This window comes from Bos grunniens, chromosome 15 (assembly GCF_055505025.1).
Source record: "Bos grunniens cultivar Pamir isolate PY7600 chromosome 15, Bosgru_T2T1.0, whole genome shotgun sequence".
Lineage (NCBI taxonomy): Eukaryota > Metazoa > Chordata > Mammalia > Artiodactyla > Bovidae > Bos > Bos grunniens.
In genome coordinates, this window is record NC_141179.1 from 24,238,135 (window position 1) to 24,255,269 (window position 17,135).

Below are 17,135 nucleotides of genomic sequence, written 5' to 3' on the forward strand. Positions count from 1 at the left end.
GCCTGGGACTGGGGAGCCCCACAGGGCTCTTTCGGGTCCCTGAAATCACACTGTGTGAAGACAGACGAAGGCCACAGATATAGTCAAAGGACTTTTAACTGAGAGTTAGAAAGTCACGTTCTGGATAATTGTATGGATGGATGGATCGTAAGGTTGGCAGAAGCAGTTCCATGCACTCAGAGCCAGGATGTACCTCAGATGCTCCAGGACCACTGCACAGCCACTTTCTGCCACAGTCCCTTCTTTCTGCCACCCCACCTGAGCTGGGGCTGTGCTCGCATCTGAGTTCTTGAAAGTGAAGTTGCTCAGTCATGTCCGACTCTTTGCGGCCCCATGGACTGTAGCCCACCAGGCTTCTCCATCCATGGGGTTTTCCAGGCAAGAGCACTGGAGTGGGTTGCCATTTCCTTCTCCAGGAGATCTTCCCCACCCAGGAATCGAACCCAGGTCTCCCATATTGCAGGCTGACGCTTTACCCTCTGAGCCACCATGGACCCTTTTCTCTGCCACCCTGCCTGGGCTGGGGCTGTGCTCACGTCTGAGTTCTTAATAAGCCACAATAGTGGATATAGCATTTCAACTCCTACCCTAATTGGTAGTAGAGCTAAATGATAGCTTTCTTATTTGTTCCCTAATTTAAAAGCTATCCCAGAATAGTGGATATATTATTTGTTAAATTATTATTATTTTAATAGTTGAGTTTTCTTCTATCTATTCTGTGTAATGTAGACATGTTAATCAGCATGTTAATCATGTTAATAAACAGGTCAGGCACTGTCTGGTGAGGGGTGACTCTGGCCAAGAGAGTGGGGAATGGACTCTCGACCCCTTGAAAAGATTATTACCTCTACTAGGAATCTCTTTACCATGATACTCAACAAATGACCTCTTAAGGAGAGTGAGTGCTTTGAGAGAATACTGGCTGAGTAGTTACATGAATAATCCAACTCAGATGCACACCCTACCGAGGAGCAAAGAGCCAGTCACAACTTAAATATCAGCAAAGAAAAATTCTAATACTCACATTTTAATAAAGGATGATATGGCTCACCCTGAATCCAAATTGGGGGAATCAGGAGTGACCCATAGATCGAATGTCCAACTCACAGCCTCTTCCTGATGCCTGTTGGCAGCTGAGCTCTGGTGGCTGCCTGTTGGCATGGATGCCAGGACCATTGCTGGTCAGGAGGGGACTAGAAGGCTTCAGTGTAGGGAAGGCAGGGCTGCAGCAGGGAGAGGACTGTGGCCCGGTGGGCTCTGAATTCAAGCAGCCTCTGAGCCCATGTTCAGAATCAGTATTTCCCCAAGGAAATCGTGTTTTTCTACTTGCACAGTGTCTCCCAGTTCATCCAGCACAAGAGCAACCCCTTTCTCACGAAAGTTGATTTTCATTAAAGCAGATTTTATATAACACATACTTAAGATCAAGGGCCATGGAGCTTTATCTGCCTGGGCTTCATGTCCCAGCTCTACCTCTTACTAGCTTTGTGACCTTGGGCCATTAGTTAATCTTTCAGTTCTTAAGTTTCTTCATCTGTCAAGTAGGATAATAACCTACTTCATCTGTCCAGTAGGATAATAACCCTAAGTACCCATCTCATCGGGTTGTTATGAGGATTACATGAACTCATTGAAGTGCTCTGAACAGGGACTGACTCAAAATAATCACTGTCTATATGAACTATATATCTTGGTTTGAGAATGTGAAATTTTCACTTGACAGAAACTAAATTTAACAGTTTTTTGCACTGGTTGTTTGGGAGATTGTGAGCCTTTGTATCTTCAATAGCCCAGATGTGCTTAAAGCTATGATCACATAAGGACATTTTTGAAAGACATGGACAGGATTTGAAATTTTCAGGATGAAGTTGCAGGCTAGCATTCTCTAAATTTCTATTTTCTCAGTGTAAAGAATATAACATCTGCAAACAACAGCTGGACAAATATTGGAAGATATAATTCCAACTTCTTGCCATGTTGGCAAAAGCTGTTGGGAGAGAGAGAGGGACCATCCGCCTTGTATCATTACGTTTTTATAGCTGGAAGAAGAGAAGTTGGATGAGTCATTTTATCAAGGCAAGTTTTTGAAAGAGCAGACCTAAGGAAGCATTGTCAGGGGCATCCTGGAAGCTATCAGATCACATGCAGCAATTTACCAAGAAGGTCTGGGTCATCAGCTTCTTTATGTTGTTATGTTATAGATTTCATGTTGTTTACCTGGAGAAGCTGAGCTGAGTTCCAAGCACCTAATTGTGTCCTTGCCCTACGTTTCAGGGCAAGGAGCGGGTAGTTCAACTTCAGGCAAGGTGCTGGCCTGAAGTCAGTCTGCCCAAAAAAAGGAAATGGCAGGAAAGATTGTCTGAAAAGGAAGCAGAGAACTGGAGCTTCAGTTAAAAAGTGGGCTGGTGTTGGCAACACTAGATATTTTAATGGGCTTCGGGCAGGACAGGTAGGCCACCAGCTGTTTGTCCAGCTTTCCCAGCTGCACTTAATAAGGCCAGTCTCTGGGGCTTCCCGGGTGGCACAGTGGTGAAGAATCTGCCTACCAGTGCAGGAGATTCAGGAATCATGGGTTCAATTCCTGGGTCAAGAAGCTTCCCTGGAGTAGAAAATGGTAATGCACTCCAGTATTCTTGTCTGGAAAATGCCATGGACAAAGAAGTCTGGAAAATGCCATGGACAAAGAAGTCTGGAAGCCTACAATCCATGAGGTTGCAAGCACACAAACAATGAGGTTGTGAGCATAAGCACACAACTCCCAGGGATAGACCCTTTTTAAAAATTTATTTTTATTTTTGGCTGCTGTGGGTCTCCGTTACCGCGTGCGGGCTTTCTCTAGTTGCGGGCAGCAGGGGCTCCTCTCTAGTTGTGGTTTGCAGGCTTCTCATTGCAGTGGCTTCTCTTGTTTCAGAGCATGGGTTCTGGGGTGCATGGGCTGACTAGTAATGACCCACAGGCTTCGGTGCCCTGAGGCATGTGGAATCTTCCCAGACCGGGGATGGAACCTGTGTCCCCTGCAGGCGGATTCTTAACCACTGGACCACCAGGGAAGTCCTAAGTGATGACTCTCGCTCTTTAGGGACAAGGGTGAGACCAGGGCAAACCAAGCAAGGGAAAACAGTTGGTAAAAGAGCTGCTGAGGACACAAAGCAAGTGAGACACAGAGACAAGAAGAGGCGTCAGGTCAGCAGTCAGTATGTGGGCACAACTCCGTGGCCCCTGAACTTTGCTGTAGGGACCCTGGATTTCTGCCCCTTTTCCATCTATAAAATGAAGGGGTTGGAGAGTCTATGTCAGGTCCCCCCGGCTCGAACCCTGTCTTTTACTAAATGGTTCTACAACCCTGGCCATGAACTAATCCAGTGGAGTAGAAGGCAGAGGTCAGGTATAGCTCGTCCACATTTTCCGCCTCTCGGCACACACTCCTGCCGTCACGTGGCAGGTGCTTCCCAGGGTGGGCACTGTGAAACACGTGTAACTTCCCCTCTTGTGGACTATAGGAGACAGTATTAATGCCCACCTGGCAAATATTTCACTCCTGGCCTGGAATCTAGCCCTTTTGAGGCTCTCTGGGGCTGCTTCTGACTTTTTGCTACTTTGGGGAAAAAAATTAAGTAACTTTTTCAGTGTATCTCCTTCCTTTATGATTCCCTGTTAAAACAAGCAAACCAACAAAACTCCTTTCATCAGGGTTTGGCTGGCTTCTTTCCTGTGTCTGATCGTGGGTATGGTGTGGAATTTCTTTGGGTTGTGCTCCTGATTAATATCCCTTTGAGTCATTTTTTCTGACTCCTGTTAGATGCTCCAGAATGCTCCCAGTAGGAATTGTGTACTTTCTTGGAGGTAGAGGTTGGCTATGGAGTGACAGCCTGGGGAATAGCATGAATCTATCCCTTCTGAGCAGATTAAACCAATGCATAGATCTTCTTGCCCTTTAACCAGAACACGAGGACACCATGTGATGTGATATGAATCAAGTTTTCTAGCGTCTAGGTAGTTCATAGGGGTAGCAACCATGGTTTGAAACCACTGACTTAGTTCTATAAAACAAAACCATCCAGTCAGACCCGGTGGAATGCTAATTTGACCCAGGGAACTTAGGCCAAGAAAGCTGAAGCCCTTATCTACCTTGGCTCTGTGTTCTGAGTTGAAGCCAGCCCCAGGGAACAGAGCCAGGACCCAGTTGTTCCTGGTTCCCAGCAACTCACATAATTTATTTTGCTAAGAAATAGAGTTGGTTTCTGTTGTTTGGCTACTAGAATTTCATAGGATAGATTATTTGGGGTAATAGGATATCAGATTAATCATCTAAACCTCAGTTGTATAGTGATGTGTAATACTTTCTCCTCCCTAGTATAATTTTATAATATCAACTCTATTGGGCTTCCTGGTGGCCCAGTGGTAAAGAACCCGCCTGCCAATGAAGGAGACACAGGTTCAGTACCTGGGTCTGAAAGATCACTTGAAGAAGAAAATGGCAACCCACTCCAGTATTCTTGCCTGGAAAATGCCATAGACAGAGGAGCCTGGAGGGCTAAGTCCATGGGGTTGCAAAGAGTCGGTCATGACGTAGCGACTGAGCCTCCACACGCGCATCAACTGTATTATCATATTACATAGAAAGCTTAAGAATTCTACAGTTATATTCCCCTTTCTCACACCTCCCCCCATCACTCTGGAAGAGTCCTGAGGTTTGAGGAGATTAAGGAGAATTTTCATCAGGAATTCTCATTGCATCACTTCTGTAATGAAACATTGTCCAGTTTTGGTGCCTTTATTAAAGTGATAGGCATGGGAAACCCACTTGGTATATGAGCGAAGTTGTTTGGTTTAGAAAGATCTGTATCTTACTTGCAACTTGTCTATATGGTTTGTCTTCGTACAGAAGTTCTGGTTTCTCCATTCAAAAGGCATTAAGGCATTAAACCACAGAGCCACCACCACCACCATCACCACCAAGAGCCTTCTTCTCTTCCTCCTCCAGTCTTGAGTTCTGTTCTCGCAAGTCTGCTGAGTGCTGGTATTGCCAGCCAGGGAAGACCACAGCTTTCATGAGGGCCTCCTTCACCCTCTAGGCTGGCTGACATACTGGGAGAAGCCAGGGACCCAGGGTCCTGTGGGGACTGCACACAGAGGGTTTCCCAAGGGTTTGGTTATAAACTTATCTCAGTTGGCTTAGAAACCCCAGGTAGATTATTTCTGGGTGTTTTGATGTAAATGGAAGCTACACAGAATTCTCAGCATTTACATAGATGGGACCCTAACTAGGACTGGCAGCCCTGAGTATGACTCCTGTTTGGTTGCTGCTGTGAACCCACTGTAGACAGCAAGGATGCTTCCAGTGGCAATCAGAATATGGCCTGCCATTATGATGCTAGTATACAGAAAGTAAAAGTGAAGTCGCTGAGTCATGTCCAACTCTTTGCGACCCCATGGACTGTAGTCTACCAGGCTTTTCCATCCATGGGATTTTCCAGGCAAGAGTACTGGCTGGATTGCAATTTCCTTCTCCACGGGATCTTCCCGACTCAGGGATCGAACTCGGGTCTCCCACAGTGTAGGCAGACACTTTACACTCTGAGCCACCAGGGAAGCCCAGTATACAGAACCAGAAGCCAAAATGTGTAAGAACGTTGGAACGTATTTTATAGTTCCTTTAAACTGACATATAACTCTTGTGTTGATGTTTAAAAGTAAAACAGTCTACCTCTTTTTTCTTCTACTCAGCTGCTGTCAACAGGAGCTCAAGCCAGAATTGTGAGACTCACATATCAAGGATGTGACATGCGAGTCCTTTGTCATCCTTAATTGTTTATTTGTTTTTCTCTCCCAAAATGAGATAAATTCACCTATGTCCAGCTGCTGCTTCCAACAACAGCAATCTGACAAGTTGAATTATTCTATTCATACACACACACACTGTCTTATCTAGTGGATCTTGTAGGTATGATACATACACATAGATAAAAATATAGGAGCTTCCCTGGTGGTCCAGTGGTTAAGAATCTGCCTTGCAATGCAAGGGACACCAGTTCGATCCCGGGTCCGAGAAGATCCCACGTGCTGCGAAGCAGCTAAGCCCGTGTACCACAACTACTGAGCCAGCACTGCAGAGCCCATGAGCTGCAACTCCTGAAGCCCACGCACCTAAAGCCTGTGCTCCCCAGCGAGAGAGGACACTGAAATGAGAAGCCCCCGCGGGACAATGAAGAATAGCCCTCACTGGCTGCAACGGGATAAATCTCACACACTCAGACACACACACATCCCTGAATAGACTTTGGACAGTTTAATGCAGTAGTCTACAAGAGGGTCCTGCTATCTCATTCTCATTACTAACATTACAGGGCATTCTGTTTAGGGGGGGTGTGTGTATGTATATCTGTGTGTGTGTGTATGATGTCAAAGTACTGTCATATATGTACTGTCATTTAAAACACAACCAGCACGGCCTGACCTTGTGTTTGGAACTTTACATACCTTTCTAAATCATCTCAATATCCCCATGAGATCAACCAAGTTGTTATGGCCATTTACAAATATGGAGAACAGGTTCTGAGATTCTCTTGAGAATTCAGGATTCCTACGCATCGGAGTTGGAATTTGGACCGCAGCCTCTCTGACTCCATATCCTGACTTCCTAACCACGACTCTTTCCTGACTGTTTAATTCTCATGACAGTCCAACAACACAAATTCAGTTTTATCATCATCCCTATTTTACAGATGAGAAAACTGAGGTGCCTACATTGTAGGCCTACATTGTAATGTAGGCTAATGTGCCTACATTATTGGTTTTCTGGCTTTGATTGGATTCAGTCATCTTTTATACCAGTGAAGTTCTGACAGGCAAGATAAATATTTTAAAGTAATGTAGAGCATGGAATCGGTCCACCTGACCACCACATGGTTCATTCGGAAGGTTACTTTATCTAAAACCATAAAGGTAAACATAACTTTTTGCAAAAATAGTAATCAAAACAATTTCCTTGGAAAGGGTTATTGATAGAGGCATATTAATAATACACAACAAATATTAAACATGTATTAGGTGCCAGAGACTATTCTACATGTATTAATTCATTTTATCTTTCCAACAGCCCTCTGATAAGGGTTCTGTTAGTCCCCGTTTAACAGACAAGGAAACAGGCTCCAAGAGGTTAAATAACTTGGCCAGGCTTACACTGCTGAGTGCTGAGGGTTGGCCCAGAGTCCACAGCATTCCCCACTCTGCAGGATCGCCGTGTTAGTCTTCATTTTGCATTCTTTGAGTTTCTTTGATTCATCTGTGAAGCCACCCTCTTATCTCCCCTCATGTACTTTGCTGACCCTGAGGCAGACTGTCTGGGCACACTGGGGATACCTTAGTTATTACGCTCCTATTCTGACATCTGAATTTCCCACAGGTCCATCAAATGAAAGACACTTTAGCATAGTTTGAAAAGCAAAAAAATAAGTCTCCTTTAGTGGTTAAGTACAGTTCTATTTAAGACTCATTTCTAGAACAATAGCTGACAAAATAAATGTAGAACTAGACTTTGATGCCTTTTTTTTTTTTCCAACAATCCTTAGCCTTTATTAAACAGGTTCTGGAAGATCTCTTTGTCGGATACACAGTCACTAATCAGATTCATCCTCCGTCATTCACCCAGCTCTTGACTGATGATGAGGGCATGCTCCTCAGGTGCTCCTCAGGTGTGCCTACCTTGGCCCTGGGCCTGCCACAGCTCTGCAATTTGTCTTTCTCAGGAGCCAATGTCTTATAATCACTTAACAAGAAAATACTGTTGGTCAGTCATGGAGAGACCTGGGCTCACTTGCTGCTTTCAGCTCCTACTTTCTCAAGCACATAAGATTCTGAAAAGAACAATAAGATTGAACTGGTGTGAGAAGTCACTAACTCAGGTGAAATCTACGGACTCCGTTTTGAAATCAGAATTTTTTTTCCTGTTGTTTTGCTTAGAAGATCCCACCTCTTCTGATAAGTGCCTGAGCACATTTTAGAACTGAAATTTCAGTTCCCTTTTCTTTAGCAACTGAGACCTCATAGCTTGCTTCTGCGAGGGTGTTTGAAAATCACAGAACTCCTCTTTCAACCTGAGGCTGTTTGCTAAACAAGTTGTCATATCTTTCAGAACAAGACATCCATTTTTTAAAGACATTTAGGTAGAAAACACATTTTAAAACATATGCATGTCTCACAGGGTTATTTTATTTTCTAAATGATGTGGAGAAGGGACTCATTCCATTCTCACGAGAAGCTTTTTCTGTCTGTTCGCAAGGGATAGAACAGGGTGGGAGAAATGGCTGGGGCTTTGGATGCATTTGGCCTGGGTTTGAATCTTGATCCATCATTACCATTACTTAGGGCTCTGAGCCTCCACTTCCCCGTCTGTAAAAATGGGAATTTTAATGCTCTAGCTGGGTTTCCCAGGTGGCGCAGTGGTAAAGAATCCACCTGCCAATGCAGGAAACACAAGCAGTATAGGTTTGATCCCTGTGTTGGGAAGATTCCCCTGGAGGAGGAAATAGCAACCCACTCCAGTATTCTTGCCTGGAGAATCCCATGGACAGAGAAACCAGGCAGGCTATGGTCCATGGGGTAGCAAGGAGTTGAACACAACTTAGCGACTGAGCACACACAGCACACACAGTCTCTGTGAACAGAGAGGCCAGTTGTAATCAACCGGAGTAGACATGATGACAACAACTTGACGATTTTTTCTAGCCCATAATTTAGAAAGAGCAAATGGCAACTGAATAGGTAATAATAATAATGAGGCCATTAGGAAGCCAACAAAAGAGTAATGATAGCTGTGAAGTGTAGGGAGAAAGGCTGGAGTCTTGAAATTAGATGACTTTTAATCTTGACTTTACTACTTACTAGCTGAGTTGCCCTGGGCAGGTTATTTCATTTGATTCTCTCTTTCGTAGAGTGAGGACAATCCTATTGGCCTTTTTATATCTCAGAACTGTCAGGAGTCTCAGGGGAAATAACAAAGTGTGTTTTGTAAACCAGAAAGTTTGAACCAGCTTCCTGAGGCCTTGGGTGGGGGGGGTGGGGGGGGTGGGGGGGGTGGGGGGGGCAGGGCGGGGATGGGTTCTTTTTTTTTTTTTTCCCAATATATTTGTTTTAATTGAAAGATAATTGCTTTACAATACTGTGTTGGTTTCTGCCATACGTCAACATGAATTTGCCATAGGTATGCCTACGGAGAAGGCAATGGCAACCCACGCCAATACCCTTGCCTGGAAAATTCCATGGGCAGAGGAGTCTGGTGGGCTGCAGTCCATGGGGTCGCTAAGAGTCGGACACAACTGAGTGACTTCCATTTCACTTTTCACTTTCATCCATTGGAGAAGGAAATGGCAAGCCACTCCAGTGTTCTTGCCTGGAGAATCCCAGGGACGGGGGAGCCTGGTGGACTGCCGTCTATATGGTCGCACAGAGTCGGACACGACTGAAGTGACTTAGCAGCAGCAGCAGCATGCCTATGTCCCCTCCCTCTTGGAACTCCCTCCCACCCCACCCAACCCCCCAGGTTGTCACAAATCCCCGGGTTGAGTTCCCAGAGTCGTACAGCAAATCCTCGCTGGCTGTCTGTCCCACGTGTGCTCGTGTGCGTGTTTGCAGGCTGCTCTCCCCATTCGCCCACCCTCTCCTGCCCCCACTGCCGTGCCCGCAGGCCTAGTCTCTGTTTGAATCTCCAGTGCTGCCCTGCAGATAGGTTCATCGTACCATCTTTCTAAATCCCGTGTGTGTGTGTGTGTGTGAATATTTGTTTTCTCTCTGTGACTCACTTCACCCTGTGCAATAGGCTCTAGGCCCATCTGCTTCATTAGAACTGACTCACATGCGCTCCTTTTGATAGCTGAGTAATATTCCATTGCATATATGTGCCACAGCTTCTTTGTCCATTCATCTGTCGGTGAACATCTAGGTTGTCCCCACGTCCTAGCTAGTGAAGATAGTGCTGTGATGGGCACATGTGTCTTTTTCAGTTACGGTCTCCTTGGGGTATATGCCTAATAGTGGGGTTGTCGGGTTATATGGTAATTTTATTCCTAATTTTTTGAGGAATCTCCATACCGTCTTCCATAATGGGAGGACACTGACAACCTACTCCAGGGTCCCAGCCAGCCCAGCCACCTGTGTTTATAAGCGTGTATCTTTGGAGGCTTCTAAGACGACTAGATAACACACCGTGTTTCTGCAGAGCATGTTTCTGCAAAGCAAAAAATGAGATACTTTTTCTGGGAGAAATGTTTTCAGAGTTCCTCTAAAGGGTCTGAGTGAGGCCTGGTGAAGAAATTACAGTTATATTTGCAACTGGAGAAAGGTGAAAGTCAAGACAGGAATTTTTATTCCAAACAGTGAGAAGACAAATACTGTAAGAAAGGAAAGGGCCACAAGAAGCGGAGGAAAGGAGTTTGGGACTTGGAGCAGGATTTCCACTCGCCGTTATTAAACCTAATAATTCATGGTTTTGCATTTGGGGGAGAATAATCAGCCATTGTACTCCAGTGGAAAACATCCAAGCGTTGAGTTTCCAGAGAGTCTGGGCTTCCTCTGGCCTGGCTTTGACTGGTGTCTAGAAGGAGAAATCACTCTCTTCTCCATGTGTGCAAAAGGGCAGGCGTCTGAATGGATATCTCTTCTTTAAAAATGTCTGTGATGATAAATGTGTGCCTGGGATCTGGGGGAGCTGGGAATTCCTTGGTAATGCTCGTTTCTCATTTCTGTCCATGGCCCAGAGATAGATACCGGCCATATTCGAGGATGGAAACTCTTCAGCCTTGCCGTGTTCTCCTGCCCCTTGAGAGTCATGTTCTGTTTGAAAAGAGCTGAAAAAAATGAAGGCTGCTCTTTCACTTGGGATAAGAAAATCCTTCTCAAAGCAATAAGGGCTCTGTGAGAGTAACAGGATCCATATGTTGAAGCTGGCTGCTAATACATAGCATATGGGCCAGTGCACTTTCCAAGCTAGAAATATGCCTCTCATTCTCCAAAGAATGCCCCAGTAAACTCCAGAAAGGACCATAACTTCAGCAACGGGTGGCTGAGGCTCAGCTTCTGGGCTTCATAGGCCTGTTGTTCTGTGGCGTATGAGCCACAGATAGGGATTTAAAAGGTCCAGGTGGCTTTAAGATGGGTGGCACTGGCTTATAGCCCTCTCCTATAGGGCCCTGTGCTCCCCTAATGTACTGTGGACTTGGTCTCTTCTGTTAAGGGATGTGCATCTGATTCTTTGTTAAACCGAGTGGAAACATTTTATCTTCTACTGGCAGAGACAGCATTATGTAATGGAAAGAACTCTTACCTGGGAGCCAGGTGGCCTGGACTCTGGGGCCATGCTGGCCCTCACTAGATGTGACCTTAGGGAAGTCACTTTACCTCTCTTTTCTTTTTTTAATTTAAAAAAAAAATTAGTTTTTTTTTATATATATATATTTTTTGGCTACGTGGAGCCTTAGTTGCAGCACACACGATCTTTCGTTGTGGCACTCAGGGTCTCTAGCTGTGGCCTGAGGGCTTAGCTGGTCCGACACATTAGTTCCCTAGCCAGGGATCAAACCCATATCCCTTGCATTGCAACGCAGATTCTTAACCACTGGACCACCAGCAATGTCCCTACTGCTCTTTTCTGACCAGAAAATGAGGAGGTGCGACATGGTGATGGTTGGGACCCCTCCTGCTCAGGTCCATCCAGAATCCATCCAGAGGAGAGTGATGGAAGAAAGCAGCCACACCCAGGCACACCTGCCCACCCCACCCCGGTGCTGTGGCCCCCACATTATAATCCACTGTAGCGTGAAACAGGTCACCAGTCCAGGTTCGATGCATGAGACAGGGTGCTTGGGGCTGGTGCACTGGGATGACCCTGAGGGATGGGATGGGGAGGGAGGTGGGAGGGGGTTCAGGATGGGGAACTCATGTACACCCGTGGCTGATTCATGTCGATGTATGGCAAAAACCACTACAATATTATAAAGTAATTAGCCTCCAATTAAAATAAATTAATTTTTTAAAATTAAAAAAAATAATAATCCATTGTAGCACTGCACACTACGGGCGAAATTCAGGAAAGGTAGGGAAAAGACCTTTCATTGCTCTCAGGAAGAATTCCATCCTGGGTCTCAAATGAGTAATCGGAAGCAAACCGACTGCTGAGAGACAGGCGGCCCCTCCATTCCTATCGTATTTCTTAGGAGCTGGCATTTGGAAGCCTCTGGATTCCTGCTTCATATTCTCAGAGTGGCGCGCTCAGCATCGTTGCCCAGCCCGTTCCTGATTTCTCGCTCCTCCCCATTCGGTTCCTGTCCCACCAAACCATCCCTTTCCCTGCAGCCTCTGCTGGGTTTTTCCGTGGGCTGCTTTGTCCATAGGATGGCAAGGAAGGCTGTGCTCCTGGTAGATATGTTGCCCCACACTCCTCTTTGCCCGCGCCAAGCAGGCCCTTTGATCCCTGTGTTTCGCTGAGTACAACCGTGGTTGCTTCATCAAATGAGCACAGACCGAGACCCACAATGGCTCTGCCTACAAGTCCGTCACCATGGCAACGAGTATTCCCTCGGCTCTACTGTGCAGAGAAAATGGCTGTTAAAAGGAAGGGCTTGCTGAGTCTCTATTACTCGGTCTGTTTTGTCCAGGCCCCTCCTTCATACCGGCTTGCAGGCGCTTCATGCATTCAACCAAACGTCCATTAGCCTTTAGCTTCCTGGTTTACTTTACCTAAGAGGAGGAAAGGCAGAAAGAAGTTGGATCCCAATGAATAATAGCACTTCTCCTACCCTAAGAATACATTTTCATGAGCAATGCTTATCTGACTTAAGCAGATAATCGAGGAACCGGGTGAATACCGGAATCCATGAGATCCGGTGCGATGTGTTTTGTCTTAATGGGTGGAGGGGACTGATAGAGCATGCGTGTGTGCATAGCTAAGTTGCTTCAGTTGTGTCCACCTCTTTGCAACCCTGTGGATTACAGCCCACCAGGCTCCTCTTCCCATGGGAGTCTCCAGGCAAGAATACTGGAGTGGGTTTTGTGCCCTCCTCCAGGGGGATCTTCCTGACCCAGAGATTGAACCCGCGTCTCTTATGTCTCCTGCACTGGCAGGCAGGCTTTTTACCACTAGCACCACCTGGGAACCGGATAGAACCTATGGGTATTCAAATCGAGGGTAGTGTAGTAGCCAAGGGATACAGGGGGACCACAGGGCAGAGACTCCAGCATTGCAGAAGAGTGACTGACTGATCAGGGTGACCATGTTTGATCGCTGTCTCCTCTGACGCAAAGAGATGGATTGGTCCTATAGTTGCGAAGTAGGTGAGCACTTGTTTGGCATCCCCTCCCCCAAAACCAGGTTGGATCTTCACGTCGAATCCTTTGTGGTGATTAGGCTCTACAGTGTGGGGAAGTGGCAGGAAGCCCTGTGCAGGGTTGTGAACAGCAGGCTTCCCTCTGAACACAGCTGTGGGGACCCTTCAGGTTGATGGTCCACGTGGAACTACCTGGGCTGCTGTTCCCATGAACGAAGTTCTGCTGTTTGGAAGCAGGACCCTAAGTCTTCTCAAGGGGTCAGGAACATTTAGGGCAGTTTACCCCAGGTCTCCTGGGCGGCCTGCACCGTCTGATAGAGGACAGCAGTTGTACGTAAAATGACCTGGATCATGTCCATTCCTGGCTTTGGCGTGAGGAACTGTGATGATATGTTCTCAAAACCCAAACAACCTCCTCTCTTCGCTCTTTCTGAAAGTGGGCGAGGAGACTCCATTTTTTAATGAAAGCTCTGGTTTCTGTCTCAAAACTCCAAACGCGTGTTTAAACTGGACTTTTTGTCTTTTTCAGTTTCTCTGCAAGTGGATATTGTTCCCAGCCAAGGGGAAATCAGCGTGGGAGAGTCCAAATTCTTCCTGTGCCAAGGCAAGTACCCCTGTCACCCTGCGTCTCAGGAACCCCACCCTGCAGGGCAGAGGTCACAGCTGTGTCTGCTGGGCTGATGGTGTGCCTGGAATCTCAGTTTACCCTGTGACAGGATCACTGGGTGACCTGAGAGCCAGAGAAGTACTCAGACCGTCTCCCTTCCCCAAACCAAGTTTGCCCCAGTACAGTGAAACCTGCCCTGTGGACGTCTGTCTGGTGATGGAGGAGATCGAGGGATTTCCTTGGGAAAGTCAGCACAGCCCCCAGACCGCTGCTCTGGGTGCCTCCAGAGTTCCGTGAATGACACTGGAGAGCGGGGCTGCTTTAGAACAAATGCTTCAGTGGGTCAGTGTCTGGATTATTAGAATCTCCCAGAGGAGGAAAATACAGGAAGTCCTAAAACATGCCTGAAAGAAAGCTGAGTGCCAGCATCTCTTCTGTGGTGAGGCCAGCTGTCCTGGGCTTTCCAGCTCTCCAGTCAATTCCAATATTCTGTCCCATTGCCCGCACCAGAGCTCAGAATTTGTCAAACCTGGTGTCCTTGTCTTTTGTTTAGAAAACATGCCCCATTTCCACAGCTCAGCTAATTAGCAGGAACTGTCCTGCGGAAGAAAGGCTTCCTGTGAGGTTCTGGAGTCTGTGTGTGACATGCCTGGGATTTGGAACATGAAAGGACCAGGAAAGAGCTGAGCTAGGTGTAAGCTGACATCCAGCATGCCGCTTTCGGCAGGGAGGGGTTTGAAATGCTGTCACGATTTGCACAGGATGAGGCGGCTCGTGGCCGCTGGATGTCTTCCCTCCAGCTTTGCCTTCATTACAGCCATTGCAACGAGCCGGAGATGCAGCCGTGGAGCCCACAGAGCATCATGCAAAGAGCGATATTTGTTGAAAACATGATGGGCCCTGAAAGGAAGGCTGCTCCATTTCTACACTAAGCATCTGTGCTGGGCAGTGGGGTGGGGGTGCGGGCAGGGGGAGGGCGCTGGGCACAGAGGACGCTGTGCAAGAACCGTCCAGGATCCCAGAGCCCTTGTTATGGCTCAGTGTCTGGACAGCTCAGCAGCAGCAGCGTCCTAGCCTTTGAGCTGCCTGGGGAAGGGATGATGGGCGATTCTGGCTACCTTCTTTGAAGCATTTCAGCAGATGTGTTTGCCTGTCTGAGGCCGTGGGGGTTGCTGAAACGCCAGTTTGTGCAGGCAGATGGTGGAGCAAAAGTCGTTGGAATTTATACTCAGAGACTAGCCGGCATCTCATCTTCTATACAGGAGACGTCATCTAAGCCCTCGAAAACAAGCTGATGAGTTGAGTAACCAACTAGCACTTGAGCTCAGATCCTGGATACGAACTGCCTTTGCCCCCCATTCTGCGAGGCTATAAGCTACCAGTTCAGTGCCTGCACACAGTAGATCCTCAGCAAATACCTCTTCCCTCACTAGGGATAGGCCCACTATGAGAAACATCAGCACCAGTGTTCGTTGAGTTCTTTCCAAATATTAATACACAGCAAGTAAATGCAGAAGTGACCAACATGAATGGTCACACACAGGTGCATGCACACCTCCCACCTCAGTAGAGTTCTTCCTCAGTAGGTCTTATCAACCACCTACTGTTTCCTGGAGGTATCTTTGTCTTTTCAGCATCAGTGGTTTGAAAATTATCTCTCCCTCTCTAGTGGCCGGAGATGCCAAAGATAAAGACATCTCCTGGTTCTCGCCCAACGGAGAGAAGCTCACCCCAAACCAGCAGCGGATCTCGGTGGTATGGAACGATGACTCCTCCTCCACCCTCACCATCTACAACGCCAACATCGATGATGCCGGCATCTACAAGTGTGTGGTCACTGCGGAGGATGGCACCGAGTCAGAGGCCACGGTCAACGTGAAGATCTTCCGTAAGACCCCCTTCCTTCTCCTTCTGTATTCCCTGACCGCTCCTTTGGCTGGGAAGACAACATGGGTAGCAAAGAGTGGGGTGGAATAGAGGGCTTGACCGGGCCTCTTTTCTACTTTTCTCTAGGTCTTTTCTGCATCAAGATAAGAGCTCCAATGTGGGTTCTTTTGCTTGTTTTTGGTGGGTTTTTTTTTTTTGTAGGGGGGGCCTACTGGTTTCAAACTAAATTTATTATTCCATGAGGTACTATATACAAACATTTTCCATGTGGTGCTAGTGGTAAGGAACCTGCCTGTGCAGGAGATGTAAGAGACTTGGGTCTGATTCCTGGGTCAGGAAGATTCCCTGGCATGGCAACCCACTCCAGTATTCTTGCCTAGAGAATCCCATGGACAGAAGAGCCCCGTGGGCTACAGTTCACAGAATCACAGAGAGTCAGACACGACTGAAGCGACTTAGCACACGCACACACACTCTATACAAATAAGATTCTTATCAGGGAGTTCCGTAGTGGTCCAGTGGTTAAGAATCCACCTGCCAATGCAGGGCATGTGGGTTCGTACCCTGGTAGGGGAAGATGCCACATGCTGCAGAGCAACTTAGCCTATGAGCCACAGCGCTGAAGCCTGCACGCTCGAAAACCTGTTGAGTTCAGTTCAGTTCAGTCGCTCAGTCATGTCCGACTCTGCGACCCCGTGAGCTGCAGCACACCAGGCCTCCCTGTCCAACACCAACTCCTAGAGCCCACCCAAACTCATGTCCATCGAGTTGGTGATGCCATCCAAATCTCATCCTCTGTCGTCCCCTTCTGCTCCTGCCCTCAATCTTACCCAGCATCAGGGTCTTTTCAAATGAGTCCTCTGCAACAAAAGAAGCCACCGCAATGAGAAGCCCATACACCGCAACTAGTGTGTAGCCCCCGCAGCAACAAAGACCCAGTGCAGCCAACAAGAAATAAATTAAAACTAAAGGAAAATTCTAAAAATATTTTATCAGTATGTTTTCTAAAAACTTGTTATATTTTAATGCCTTTTTAACATATGTAGGTTATATCAGGATTTGTATTTTTTAATTTATTTTTTATTGGCATACAGCTGCTTTATTTACACTATTGTGTTGGTTTCTGCTGTACAGCAAAGTGAATCAGCCATGTGTATACATATATCCTCCCTTCCATCCAGTGTGATTTTAAAGGATCCTTGGCCAACTCCAGACTCACAGCTGTGTTCATGCTGGTCACAGCGACCTCACCCTGGCCTCAAGTCTCTAAATTCACGTTATACCATTCCCAGAGGGTGTGTGTTCCCCTCGTCCTTCCCCGA

General features: G+C 46.8%; 1 protein-coding gene across 23 annotated transcripts in view; it reads left to right on the plus strand.

Moving 5' to 3' along the window:
• NCAM1 (neural cell adhesion molecule 1) overlaps positions 1–17,135 on the plus strand; it is a 363,617-nt gene that overhangs the window by 273,830 nt on the left and 72,652 nt on the right. For all 23 annotated transcript variants that reach the window (XM_086339236.1, XM_086339237.1, XM_086339244.1 and 20 more), the window contains exons 2-3: positions 13,849–13,923; positions 15,596–15,814. In XM_086339236.1, the coding sequence (XP_086195362.1) occupies positions 13,849–13,923; positions 15,596–15,814 (294 nt within the window). The remainder of the gene's footprint in view (positions 1–13,848; positions 13,924–15,595; positions 15,815–17,135) is intronic.